This window comes from Schistocerca piceifrons, chromosome 4, assembly GCF_021461385.2.
Source record: "Schistocerca piceifrons isolate TAMUIC-IGC-003096 chromosome 4, iqSchPice1.1, whole genome shotgun sequence".
Lineage (NCBI taxonomy): Eukaryota > Metazoa > Arthropoda > Insecta > Orthoptera > Acrididae > Schistocerca > Schistocerca piceifrons.
The window spans coordinates 720,532,296-720,547,363 of NC_060141.1; the positions used below are offsets into that span (position 1 = coordinate 720,532,296).

Below are 15,068 nucleotides of genomic sequence, written 5' to 3' on the forward strand. Positions count from 1 at the left end.
TTCAATATTAAACAACACAAGTTGAAACTTTACACGCTTGTTTTTTCGAAACATTTTCCACGTTAGTGGGAGCTGTACCTCGTGAAATATACATGCAGTTATATTATACCTTTTGGAAACTTTAAGTCGGCGTTTTCTGCTGCAGTACGTGGGATGTTTGCGATACATTTTAATTTCGAGTTTTGGTGCACGCTCTTAGATTTGTTAAACACAGTTTTTTGAAATATCCCTACGTACTAAGTTAGAAAATATCAATTTCAAACCTGTTTCTGAAATGATGTTCTAGGTTGAAAATAGTGGCGTTCAGTGCTCCCACCAACCGTCCTCGCAATCTGCGACGGTATTTCATCGATGTGTAGTGTCCTCTGGGTTCAAGGCTTCTTACTTACGCAATACTATCTTCAGGGTGTACAATGAAGTTCTAAACTCAGTTCTGCAATTTGTTTCTTATTGCAAAGATCATGATTGTCGGTTCCAAAATCGAGCTGTTTAAAATAGAGCATCGCATCGTTTGATTATATTCCGTTTTTCATTTGTTTAAAAATAAGAACACGGATTACCTCTGTATTCTTATGCCTGTTAGGTACATGCTTCCTCGCAGCTTTAAGTTGCTGCAGGCGAGAAAGTAGCCTCCTACAGAGCTGCGACAACAATGAGGCGTTGCCAGAGACGTTTATATAATCGCGTTACGTGATTGGTTGAGAAAGGCGCGCGAACCCGCCGCGCCCAGTCCACTGCAACTGTCAGGGACCGCAAGCCGGCTCGGTTGCAGTGACGTGTGCTGTGCTGTACTGACCTGGTCCGGAGACGAGGACGAGCAGCGAGCAGGGCACGAGCAGCAGCCCGGCGAGCAGCAGCAGGCACTGGCGCCTGCGCGCCGCCCACCACACCACCATGGCCGCCCGCCGACCGTCACACGCGACCACCCTGCCGAGCGCCGCCCACCGCCGCCGCCGACACCATGCTGCCTGCCGGACACACAACACCACACATATACTACCCGCAAACCACTGTACACTCCATTTCAAGTTCAAAGAAAGTAACCACGACACTTGTTCTGAATTGTGAACTTACATGAAGCAACAGATAGATCACTCTTGTGGTAAAAATGAGAAGGTAGACGCATCACGAAGAACTTATCCGAATGGGAGGGAAATCGGTAGATGTGATGCACATGTACAGACAAATGAGTACAGTTTACTCGAGAGAAAGACCTTTACAGATTGATCAAGTCAATAACGGTCTACCTTTGGCCTCTATACGAGCAGTTATTCGCTCCGCATTGATTGACAGTTGTTGGATGATGTCCTCAGTGATTTCGTGCCAAATTACGTCCAAATGACGCGTTAGGTCGTCAAAATCCTGAGGTGGTTGGAGGGTCCTGCGCTTAAAGCTCCCAAATGTTCTCATTTAGGGTCAGATCTGCCGACCTTGCTGGCCAACGTAGGATTTTGCGAGAACGAACACAAGCAACAGAAACTTTCGCTGTGTGCGGTCGGGCATTATCTTGCTGAAATGTAAGCCCAGAATAGCTTCTCACGAGGGGCAACAAAACTGGGCGTAGAATATCGTCGACCTACTGCTGTGCTGTAGGGTGTCGAGGATGACAACCAAAGGGGTCCCCTGCGAAATGAAGTGGCACTCCAGACCATCACTCCCGGCTATCGGGCCGTATGGTGAACGACAGTCTCTTTGGAGTCTCAACGCTGTCCGGTACGTCTCCAGACACTTCTTCGGCCTAGAATCTCATTTAGTGAAGTGAAAAAAAAATGAAATGATCGTATGACAATGTTGGCCGGGAGGCCCCATGCGGGGACGTTCGGCCGCCGTGTTGCAAGTGCTTTTTAGTTGACGCCACTTCGGCGACTTGCGAGTCAATGATGATGAAAGACAACACAAAGTCATCACGAGGTAGAGAAAATATCTGACCTCGCCGGGAATCGAACTCGGGACCCCGTGCGGGGAAGCGTGAACGCTACCGCAAGACCACGAGCTGCGAACTTAGTGAAATGAAACCGTCTTCGGTGATGAGTACCACTTCGAACTGAGCCCCGATGGCCAACGAAGACGCGCCCAGACGCCGCGGACAGCAGTGGAATACCAATCTGGCTATCCCCTGCAATACGGCCTAACAACCAGAAATAATGGTCTAGGGGACTTTTTCATTTCATTGCAGGACCCCCTTTGGTTCTCAACTACGCACCCTACAGCACAGCGTGTCTTCGTACTTGCCAAACACTATCCTAGCCAGTAATATCGCCGGATCTCTCTCCAATTGAGAAAATTTCGTGCGCTATGGGCCAGCTCGAGATTTTGACGATCTAACGCGCCAGTTGGACAGAATTTGGTATGATATTCCTTAGGAAGTCACCCAACAACTACAAATCAATGTCAAGCCGAATACCTGTTGTTTAAGGGCCAGAGGTGGAGCAACGTGTTATCTACTTGTTCAATTTGTGAAGCTCTCCTGATTAATTCATCCGTTTTTCTGAAATTGTAATCATTTATTTGTACACGTTCACCATATCTACCGATTTGTCCCATTCGGATAATCCCTTCGTGGGGCGACTTTTCTTTTGGCTTAGAATGTATTTTAGCCTGACAGTTGGCACCAGTTTCAATGTTTGCTGAAGTTCTGGACCCACTATCGACTATTTCAATTCAGTATTTCACTCGAGTTAGTCTAGTTCAGTGTCCTTGGGGTTTTATTCCTTTAATGAGTCGTCTTCTAGTGGTCATTTTCGTTTACACATCACGGTCAAAATTGGGTGTGGTGTGATTTCTGTCTGCTGTAAGGTTTGGCACCTAAATAGTGGAAGTAATGTTATGAGGGACTACCCTTTTTACGAGAAAAAATAAAATGTAAGAAAATTCAATGATAATAGGCTGAACTATAGTCCGCGTCACATGCGAAGACTATAGTTTTCAGCCGTTCTGTGCATCCCCTTTATTATGCACTGGCATCCAATGATTACGGCTACAGAGCGACAATCTCTCCTGCAGCCTGCCCTGTTGCCATAGTTCGCGACAATGCAGTTTCATTCAAAGAGCAATCGAATTGTGTCATCAACTGTATGTTTTTGTGTCAGTGTACCTGTAAACAAGTCAGTGCGATTTCCAAATAAATGTCCGGTGACCGCAAGCAAGCCAGGGTGATTATTTCTCATTTTTTTGAAATGTGAATGTGGAAGCTGGACTACTCTTCTTGACATTTTGAAGACACGTGAATGGACTGTAGAAGCATGGGATGCCGGCAAGAAAACTGTATAGCTAATTGTGAATGGAAGTGTCAGAGCTGTAGAAACGTTAGGAAAGACTGGTTTCGTGTCGCCCGAAAAGCACAGATATCCCAAAAAACTTAACACAAACGTATTGTTTTGAAAAGACTGTTCTACGATGCTCCACGGTTGAAATGCATATAAACGGTGCATATCTGACGTCACAGACTTGTTACACATATGCGTGAGGTAACTGGTTTCGAAGGCAACGCTTCGTCAATACAAAGAATTTTACAAGATACTACTTTCAAATGTGTTTGAAGCAATGATGGAAGTATGATCTTGATCGGAAAAAATGACATAGCTGTAGCACGACAATCCCGAGAAAGATGAACGAAATAAGGGAAGAAGGTAGAGCAACAGTATTACCTTGATGAAATATGGGTGAATCAGAATTATTCCAGGAGAAGCTGCTAGAAAATGATGGCACTGGCGATTCCCGTAGAAAAAGGTTCTCGGATAATTAATCTGCATGCTGGCTCTTCTGGTTTTATTCTTGAGAGCAAATTTTGTCATTAGGTCTAAGAAAGAACGGCAGTGACTATCAGTCAGAAATAAAGGCTCTCACTTTCAATAAACAGTTCACTGAAGATTTCTTTCCATACCTTGTTGCAAGGTCAGCCAGTGTAATGATGAATGTCGGCCACCATTCATGTGTTCAGATGAAACACCAAGCACAAACACCAGGAAAGCGGATATTGTGCTCTGGCTTAAAAATAAAAATATTCCGCGCGGTATAGACCAGACTCGTTGCGAACGCGAGCAGGTCGTTAATTTTTGCAAGTCACGCGACAGAACGGACGCACTTGACTGACTAGCACGTAAATGTGCTCACACAGCTTTGCCTGAACTCCCGTAAAGGCGCTATGTGGCGGAAAAGAACGAAACATTCAGGACAGCAGACAGTGAATCGCTTACGCACGAAGCAATATCCAGCATCACCCCTCCAGCGTGGGCAAGTCTGTCAAAGGAGAAGCAGCTAGCTATTTAGTTGTGAAATCTAAACTTTCCCAGCGTGTACTATGCTCTAATAACTCGCCAGAACGGGGCCGGATCAATTCGTCTAAAGCTCCGATATTTCGACAGGAACCCCATGTCATTTTCGAGGCCCGAATTGTAAAATGTGGAAGTACCAGGGAGAATTACCTGTCGAGATATTTGAGTTTTTCGACGTTATCGGACAGCAGTCCGCCGAGTTATTCGACGATGGGTAGTAGTTCACTTGTTGCATGGCTAATATATGCAGTATCTGATTTTACCTTCTAAAGAGTTCGTTTACTCTTACAATGCTCTTTGGCAGCAAAGAATACAACATACCAGCCATTTTTTTGCTATCGTTTCGGCCTACTATGGACCACGAAGATTTCTATCTCTTCCTTGATCGTGTTTTCCTCTTTTGTCAGTAGATTTTAATTTTGGCTGACCATTTGCAGGCAGGACGTGGAACTGGCGTAGTAAGCGAAATAATGTTTTTAGTAACTGACTTTTTCTCTGAATACTTCTCGATTCTGAATATCATCAAATGAAATTCAGCTTCCTGTAAATCCTTTTTAACTTGGCTTGCCCATTTTGAATACGATTATGTTTTTGAAATTTATGAATGGAAGCGATGAGTAAGTCTTTGCGGGTTCACTCTTTCCAGATGACCAAAAACATCATTCTCCGCTTCCTCATGCTGGTAACAATGTCTTCTGTATGTTCGTGTAATTCACAGTTGTGTCTTTGACGGAAATGTCCGTTATCTTTGATAGGGCCAGGGATTTTCCTCAAAATTTTCCGGCCTTTTATTTCAAGTTTTCGTAGTGGTCTTCTTCATTTTTAAACATTCTGATGCATTCAAAGCAGACGGTCTAATTACGATGTTATATTGACAAAGTTTTAGGTTTAAAGACAGGCTTTTGCTTTTGTATAAGTCTTTGCACAGATGAAAAGCACCTAGTTTAGAACACCTACTTTCTACAGCTGCATTTTCTGTACCATCAGGTGTAATTATTTTTCCAAGATATTTAAATTTCTTCGACTGCTTGATTTTCTCTTGTTGTATTTCAATATGAGGAAGGGCGTGTCTGATGTTTGTGACGAATTCAGTTTTGTTAAATGCTATTTTTAGGCCAGTCCTAGAAGCAATTGATTGTACGCTGGACACTTTAACCTTAGCCATTCACACACACACAATTTTAGAAAGATTATAGAGTAGGAGGAATTGTCAAGCATATAATGACTTCAGTTTGTGTCTGAAGTTAATTTTGTTGCCTATTTTGTATTTACTTAAAACACATTTCGAATCACACTAAAATGAGAAATATTTTAATCAGTTACGATGACTTTGTCGTTAAACAATCGTCTTCTTGACAAAAATTGTACCTGACGTGGTCAAAAAGCTGTCAGCTGTTCTTGCCTCCGACATGAGCCGGTTTGTTGTGGAGCAGCAGACGCAACTTCGTCAACACGTCCCATACACACGTCCGATCGAAATCTGTTTTAAAATGTATTACTATCCTCCTAGATCGAACGTATAATACGATGTACCATAGGCAAACGAACCTCATTGTTGCCCGCAGCAACCGGGTTCGGCAACGCGAACTTTGCCTGTCTCTGCCGCCGCGCTTGCGCATACCTCATCCCCTCCATGCTTCCCTATCGTTCCGCCTCTGTGCAGAAGCGCCTCTACATCACGCAGTGAGCAAAGCTAAACCTTAGCGGATGGCCTTGTCTAATGTCTTGTGATAAATTCTCTATATTCTTAAGAACTGAGAGACTAGGCAAACTTGTTAAAACACTTCGAAAGGCGCACATGTATTTTCTCTAGAAAATATACCCTTACAAACACACAAAAATCTTCTAACACACAGTAAACTGCACCTTTATAGTATTTATATTGTTTGCTTGCTTGCTGTACGCTAAACATCAAATACTTTTCCTCTTCAAAAATTCTGTTACGTTCTTATTTATGCATAGTGTAGACTTTTTCTCTGTCAAACGTACACACCTTTCTGCTTAAGATATTTCGTCTCTTGCACGAAAACAGTAGTACAGAAAATACCAGGGCAACGTGCAATCTTTCCTGTGTGTCACGAATACAAAGCAAACAACACCAACATTAAGAAGCCACGAAAGCACACAATTCGTAACAGGAGTGAGCTCGGCCAGAACACATTTAACGTCCGATCTTATACACGCCGCCATAGTCCTTTGTTTCTGCGCATGCGCAGCGTACTCTGAAATGACCAGCGTCGACACAATCGATTAGATCATTTGACGTCATACACTCGCGACGTGGTTGACCTGATATACAAGGCAGACACTAAATACGCACGCACTTCTAATAATCTATTTTGATCGGAGTGTCTCGTGTAAAACGGGCTCAATAGATAAAGCAGCAGAATGCATCACCTACAGGCAACCGTGATTATTTCAGATACATAATTCCATGCTTAGGGACAGTAAACCCGTCCTTCCACGGGACGAGGCAGCTGACGTTGACTAGACGTTGAAGGGTCATCCAACCTCACGGGAGATTTGCGATCTCAGCGCTCTCCAGCGGCGGTTGTCGGCTTTATTTGGCTCGCAAACCAACAGTTTCTTTACGAAAACAGACGCGCGTCATAACAGGTGCTTAACTGTTAGCGATAGTAGAAGAGCGGAGAAAATCGCTAAGATGATTTGAGACTTGATGGCTTGAGCAGCGAATTGCTGGTAGAAACACACTACATAATGCTGTACAATGATCTGAGAGACTATTAGTAGTTATTCGTTAACTCAATTGAATTTTCACCCCCCTTTCGGTTTTAAATGGAATACAATTAAGCTACAGCCACTAAAGTCAGTCTGCTCATGTACAATAATCCATATTCTCGATGCTGCACTAGATATCAACGCAGTGAAATAACTAAGTGTAGGCTTCCACGGCCGTTGTCACTGTCAATAAATTCTGGGCTGTTGATTGCATTGCCAATATATAAATTTGTCCGATATTTCGGCCACTATTGCAAGTTGTCTTCCTCAGGGCTTTGTGTTGTGCTGACTGCTGAATGAGAAAAACTTCAGGTCTTATTAGTAGCAGGCGAAGCTGTTTACGTAATTTGTTAGGATACTTTATAGGAGGAGTCGTGGTAGGAGTTCTTTATTGGTCTTTTCATTATTCCTTGGCATTGGTGGAAACAGGCGACTCAGAAATAATGTGAACACCAATAAAGCACGTTTTTATCCACCAATGACAAGGGATAATACGAGGATTGAAACGTAAATAGTGGCAACTATTTATTTACAACTCGTACAAAATAGATACGTGCTTCAGTTTCACTGCCCTTCGAAGTAGTCGCCAGCATTGTGTATAACACGTTGCCAGCGATGTGGAATTCGTAGGATATTCTTAACAGTGCCAGCTGTGTTGACAGTTCGGGCGGCGCGGTCTATTGCCCGACGAAATTGTAGCAGTTCTTAAGCAAATGCCGTAAAGTGTTTCCCTCCGTCTATAAATGGAGTTGAGAGGTATTAAGTCAGGGGAGTGCAGTAGGTGGTATAGCACTTAGCAGCTTCAACAGTCTAACAAATCAGTAACACTTTCACTGTACGTGCTTGAGCATTGTCCTGCAAAATGATGGTCAGGTCCTGCAGTGATGACACTTTCTGCAGGACCTGACCATTTTGCATGACAATGCACAAGCAGATACAGTCCAAACTGTTACTGATTTGTTTCACTGATGGGGCTGCTAAGTGCTATACCACCAACTGCACTTCCCTCACTTAAGCTCTCGTAAGTTCAACTCGATTTCTAAACTGAAGGAAACACTTCATGGCATTCGCTTCAGAACTGCTACAAATTTGTCGGGCAATAGACCGCGCCACTCGAACTTTCAACACAACTGGCACTGCTAAGAGTATCCTACGACGTCCACATCACTGACAATGGGTTAAACACAATGCTGGTGACTACTTTGAAGGTCGGTAAAACTTTGAAACACGTATCTACACTACTGGCCATTAAATATGCTACACCAAGAAGAAATGCAAATGATAAACGGGTATTCATTAGACAAATATACTAGAACTGACATGTGATTACATTTTCACACAATTTGGACGCATACATCCTCAGGAATCAGTACCCAGAACAACCACATCTGACCGTAACAACGGCCTTGGTACGCCTGGGCATTGAGTCAAACAGAGCTTGGATGACGTGTACAGGCACAGCTGCCCATGCAGCTTCAACACGGTTCCACAGTTCATCAAGTGTAGTGACCGGCGTATTGTGACGAGCCAGTTGCTCTGCCACCATTGACCAGACGTTTTCAGTTGGTGAGAGATCTGGAGAATGTGCTGGCCAGGGCGGCAACTGAACATTTTCTGTATCCAGAAAGGCCAGTACAGCTCATGCAACATGCGGTCGTGCAGTATCCTGCTGAAATGTAGGGTTTCTCAGGGATCGAATGAAGGGTACAGCCACGGGTCGTAACACATCTGAAATGTAACATCCACTGCTCAAAGTGCCGTCAATGCGAACAAGAGGTGACCGAGACGTATAACCAATGGCACCCAATACCATCACGCCGGGTGATACGCCAGTATGGCGATAACTAATACACGCTTCGAATGTGCGTTTACCGCAATGTCGCCGAACACGGATGCGACCATCATGATGATGTAAACAGAACCTGGATTCATCCGAAAAAATGACATTTTGCCATTCGTGCACCCAGGTTCGTCGTTGAGTACACCATCGCATGGGCTCATGTCTGTGATGCAGCGTCAAGGGTAACCGCAGCCATGGTCTCCGAGCTGATGGTCCACGCTGCTGCAAACGACGTCTAACTGTTCGTGCAGATGGTTGTTGTCTTGTAAACTTCCCTATCTGTTGACTCATGGATGGAGACATGGCTGCACGATCCGTTACAGTCATGCGGATAAGATGCCTGTCATCTGGACTGCTGGTGATACGAGGCTGTTGGGATCTAGCACGGCGTTCCGTATTACCCTCCTGAACCCACCGATTCCATATTCTGCTAACAGTCATTGGATTTCGACCGACGCGAGCAGCAATGTGGCGATACGATAAACCGCAATCGCGATAGGCTATAATCCGACCTTTATCAAAGCCGGGAACGTGATGGTACGTATTTCTCCTCCTTACACGAGGCATCACAACAACGTTTCACCAGGAAACGCCGGTCAACTGCTGTTTGTGTGTGAGAAATCGGTTGGAAACTTTCCTCATGTCAGCACGTTGTAGGTGTCACCGCCGGCGCCAACCTTGTGTGAATACTCTGAAAAGCTAATAACTTGCATATCACAGCATCTTCCTGTCAAATTTCGCGCCTGTAGCACGTCATCTTCGTGGTGGAGCAATTTTAATGGCCAGTAGTGTATTTTGTACGAGTTGTAAATAAATAGTTGCCACTATTAAAGTTCCAACCCTCGTATAAAGAGCACTAAAGAAAGCTGATCCCCTCCTATCCTGAAGTGTCCTAAAAAATTACGTTAATAGCTTCCACCGCTACTATAAGATCTGAAGTCTCTCATTCAGCGTTCAGCTCAGCACAAAGCCCTGAGGGCGACCAAACGCAATAGCGACCGAAACGTCGGACAACACTGAAATAACGTACTCCATTACATAGATTTGAAGGTAGAAATTGGTTTATAATCTCATTCGAATAGAAGAGATTTTTTGAAACTGATTACCATCATTCCAAAAGACGGTTACCGGCAAAATAAAAACCAGAGCCAATACATAGACACAGAGACCGCGAGGCAAAAACTGTCACACGCCAGATTATTTCAAACTGCTAAGTGCAGTGGAACGTGGAATTCCGCACTGTGACATTACGAGCTCGTCGTCCACGTGCTTCCCGTGAGAGGAAAAAAACCGAAAGACCGGAAGACTGATGGAAGATAATTTTCAGATTATCACGTACACTATATGAACAAGTTGCTTGGCGGGTGGGATGTTTGTGTAGCGTGGGGGACTACTGACGCTTTGAAGACCAAATCCCAAGCATAGCTCGGGCCGCAACTTTGTTAAAAAGACCTCGCTCGAATACAGGTCGAGCCGCGATTTTCTCGAGGCGTGAGCCATCTACCGCTCGAAAACTGGACTCATTTCTTATGAGAACAATGTACGGACGTCTCGCAACGTGCTCCTTTACTAGAGCTGCCCTCTTAATTTCTAGAATTATTTCGATAGAAACATTACCGAACGGAACAGCTGCCGTCGTGAACGGCTGAGCCAATATGATTGCATTGCCGTAATTTCGTGCTTGTGTTCATTAGGTTTAGCAGTTTGCTGTAATTCTACTACAATTACGTCACGTGTGTTGAGTGAGCAAGAAATTTTGAAAGCTCAAGATGAAGAAATTGCTTAGTACAGTTACTGGGCAATTTCTTCCTCTTGAGTTCACAAAATTTCTTGCTCACTCAACAAACGCGCTTTCTTCTTGGGAGGATAGTTATACTGTCTGTCAAAATTATTTTAAAATTTGTAATCTATCAAATAACATGAAAAAATCTTTAAGTTTGGATCTTTTTAGTATTTCTGTCGAGGACGCATCAGTTACATATACGTCGGTAAAACATTAAATAATAGAACAAAAGTCCGGGTTCCTAGATGTAAGTGGTCGGTCTCCAAAGTATTAAGGTACTGAAGAGGTACACTATGTGAGCAAAAGTAACCGGACACCCCCAAAAACATACGTTTTTCATATTGGGTGCACTGTGCTGCCACCTGTTGCCAGGTACTCCATATCATATCAGCGACCTCAGTAGTCATTAGACATCGTGAGAGCAGAATGGGGCGCTCTGCGGAACTCTAACGTGGCCAGGTGACTGGGTGTCACTTGTGTCATACGTCGTACGCGAGATTTCCACACTCCTAAACATCCCTAGGTCCACTGTTTCCGTTGTGATATTGGAGACGTACAGAACAAAAGCGTACAGACCGACCTCGTCTGTTGACTGACAGAGATGGCCGACAGTTGAAGAGGGTCGTTAAGCGTAATAGGTAGCGATGTAGCCAGGCTATCAAACAGGAATTCCAATCTGCATCAGGATCCACTGGCTGTTGGGCGAAGGTGAGAAAACTTGGGATTTCATGGTCAAGCGGCTGCTCATAAGCCACACACCATGCCGGTAAATGCCAAACGACGCCTCGCTTTGTGTAAGGAGCGTAAACATAGAACGATTGAAGAGTGGGAAAACGTTGTGTGGAGTGACGAATCACGGTACACAATGTGGTTATCCGATGGCAGGGTGTGGTTATGGCGAATGCCCGGTGAATGTCATTTGCCAGCGTGTGTAGTGCCAACAGTAAAATTCGGAGGCAGTGGTGTTGCAGTGTGGTCGTGTTTTTCATGGAGGGGGCTTGCACCCCTTGTTGTTTTGCGTGGCACTATCACAGCACAGGCCTACATTGATGTTCTAAGCACCTTCTTGTCTCCCACTGTTGAAGAGCAATTCGGGGATGGCGATTGCGTCTTTCTACACGATCGAGCACCTGTTCATAATGCACGGCCTGTGGCGGAATGTCCTGCACAGAATCCTGACCTGAATTCTATAGAACACCTTTGGGATGTTTTGGAACGCCGACTTCGTGCCAGTACTCGCCGACAGACATCGATACCTCTACTCAGTGCAGCACTCTGTGAAGAATGGGCTGCCATTCCGCGAGAGACCTTCCAGCAGCTGATTGAGCGAATGCCTGCGAGAGTGGAAGCTGTCATCAGGGTTAAGGGTGGACCAACACCATATTGAATTCCAGCATTACCAATGGAGAGCGGAACGAACTTTTAAGTCATTTTCAGCCATGTGTTCGGATACTTTTGATCACAGTTTACATGGACCGGGCCGGACTGCAGATCAGACGAGCACCATCACGCGGCGTATCTGTGCCGAGAGACTGCTCCCCACGTCTAATCCTGCTCCCCATGTCTGACCCCACTTAAGAGATGCAGACAGTAACGAAGTGACGGAATTAATAATTCTTTTTAGTCGAGTGGGAAGGGGAAAAAGGTAAAGGCTAAAAACGTTATCAACACAAGCACGATCAACAATATTAAAGCAGTCAAGAGAGAAAATCAGGTCGGTATGTGGGTCCCAGCATGCAGGTGTCCCTCTCCCTATCCTTTACAGTCAAAGCGTTGAACATGGGAATACAACCCACTCTCTCACAGGGAGGATAAGAAGCCCTTCGACAGTTCTTTCATCATCGGCTGGTAACCATATCGTATCCCAGCAAGAAACGTGACAAACAGCAATTTTTTGTTTATGTTTACGTCACTGAAAAATGCATAGTGAAGTAATTCAGGTGTTACATCCGTCTCGCAATTTGTTCACTTCAGGGAAGTTGTGTCAGCTTTTTTGTGGGCTACTTCATGATTCACCACGGCAAGGAAAGAGTCGCTTCAACGTTGCTATTGACAGGTGTGAACGTGTCATTCAAGAAGAGCGGCACATTCTGAGTAGTGACACTTTGTATGTCTAAAGTAAGTTGAATTTAACTTTCAATATCACTGATTGCTACAATTTCTGTGTGCATACAGTGTGTGTATCTTACATCACGATTTGCTTCGACACTTCCGACGACTGCACTTGTTATAAATATTACGAAATTTCATGAGGCGCAGCGTACAAGGAAAAAAATGGAAATTTCTGCTTTAAAGAAAGTTCATATTGAACCCCTTTTAACGACATATTTCTACACAATGTTAACCTTGTTATGATTCTATGTTTGCGTGAACCGTGAGCCTTAAATTTTATCTAATTGAACTTTCTTACTGGATTTTTAATAAAATTCATAAATTATAATTTTGCCTTTTGTATTTTATTTTTTATTCTAACTGAAGTACTAATTTTGCCTAAAGGAGGTTCGAGGTAAGTGAAACATATATATTACTTGGGATCAAAGAGTGGAAAGTATGACATCACGTGTCATAACAAGGAAAAAAGTTCAGGAAAGTAAGAGGAATGAGAACTGTCAACAGTAGTTAATAATTCCCTTATAACACCTTACAATCGACGCGGACAGAACTACACGTCCATATTACTATTCTATAGAATACAATTCCAAAGAAAGCAGCTGCTGCAAGTGTGAACATTACCTATCTACCAGTTTAATAGGTCATGGTTGCAAAATACCAACAGGAATTCGTTGCAGAAGAACGAAAAAGCTGGCAGGAGCCAACTTGGGGGAAGATCGGTTTGGATTTCGGAGCAGTGTAGGAGCACTAAGCACTCCTAACCCTACGACTATCCTAGAAGCTAGGTTAATGAAAGGCAAACCTACGCTTATGCCATTTGTAGACTTCGAGAAAGGCTTTGACAATGTTGACGTATAATCTCTGCAATTCTGAAGGTATCAGGGGTAAAATACAGGGAGGAAAAGGCTATTTGAAAGTTGTGTAGAAACCAGACGGCACTGAAGTGAAGCAGTGATTTAGAAGGGAGTGAAACAGGGTTTTAGCGTATCCCCTATGTTTTTGATTTTGTATATTGAACAAACAGTAAATGAAATAAAAGAAAAATTTGGAGAAGGATTAAACTTCAGGGAGATCAAACAAAAAACCGTGAGGTTTGCTGATGACACTGTAGTTCTGAGACACAGCAAGGAACCTGGAAGAACAGTTGAACAGAATGGGCAGTATCTTGAAAGGAGGATGTAGTACACTGAAGAGGCAAACAAACTGGTACACCTGCCCAATATCGTGTGGAACCCCCGCGAGCAGGCAGAAGTGGCATGGACTCGACTACTGTCTGAAGTAGTGCTGGAGGGAATTATAAATCCGAAGAGTACGAGGGGTGGAGATCTCTTCTGAACACCACGTTTAAAGACATCCAAGGTATGCTCAATAACGTATATGTCTGGGCCTTTTGGTAGTCAGCGGAAGTGTTTGAATTCAGAAGAGTGTTCCTGGAGCCACTGTGTACCAATGCTGGACGTGTGGGGTGTCATTTTCCTGCTGGAATGCTCAATGGACATGATTGGATGCAGATGTTCAGACAGGATGCTTACGTATGTGTAACCTGTCAGAGTCATATCTAGACGTATCAAGCGTCCCATATCACTCTAACTGCACACGCCCCATACCATTATAGAGCCTCCACCCGCTTGAACAGTCCCCTAACGACAAGCAGGGTCTATGGATTCACGAGGTTGTCTCCATACCCGTACACGTCCATCTGCTCGATACAACTTGAAACGAGACCCGTCCGACTAAGCAACATGTTTCCAGTTACAAACAGTCCAATGCCGGTGTTGATGGGCCCAGGCGAGGCGTAAAGCTCTGTGTCGTGCAGTCATCAAGGGTACACTAGTGGGCCTTCGGCTGCGAAAGCCCATATCGATGATGTTCCGTTGAATGGTTCGCACGCTGACACTTGCTGATGGCCCAACACTAAAATCTGCAGATATTTGCGGAAGGGTTGCACTTCTGTCACGTTGAACGATTCTCTTCAGTTGCCGTTGGTCCCGATCTTGCAGGGTCATTTTCCGACCGCAGCGATGTCGGAGATTTGAAGTTTTATGGATTCCTGATATTCACGGTACACTTGTGAAATGGTGGTACGAAAAATTCCCTATTTCGTCGCTACCGCGGAGATGCAGTGTTCTATTGCTCATGTGGGGACTGCAACAACACGTTCAAACTCGTTTAACTCTTCATAACCTGCCATTGCAGCAGTAGTAACCGATGTAACGGCTGCGCCAGACCTTGTCTTATATAGGCGTTGCCGACCGCAGCGCCGTATTCTGCCTGTTTACATATCTCTGTACTGGAATGCGCATGTGTATACCAGTTTCTT

The 15,068-nt window shown here is 44.3% G+C and overlaps 1 protein-coding gene across 2 annotated transcripts in view; it reads right to left on the reverse strand.

Moving 5' to 3' along the window:
* LOC124794675 (alpha-1,3-mannosyl-glycoprotein 4-beta-N-acetylglucosaminyltransferase A) overlaps positions 1 to 15,068 on the reverse strand; it is an 834,427-nt gene that overhangs the window by 257,911 nt on the left and 561,448 nt on the right. For both annotated transcript variants that reach the window (XM_047258208.1, XM_047258209.1), the window contains one exon: positions 797 to 968. In XM_047258208.1, the coding sequence (XP_047114164.1) occupies positions 797 to 968 (172 nt within the window). The remainder of the gene's footprint in view (positions 1 to 796; positions 969 to 15,068) is intronic.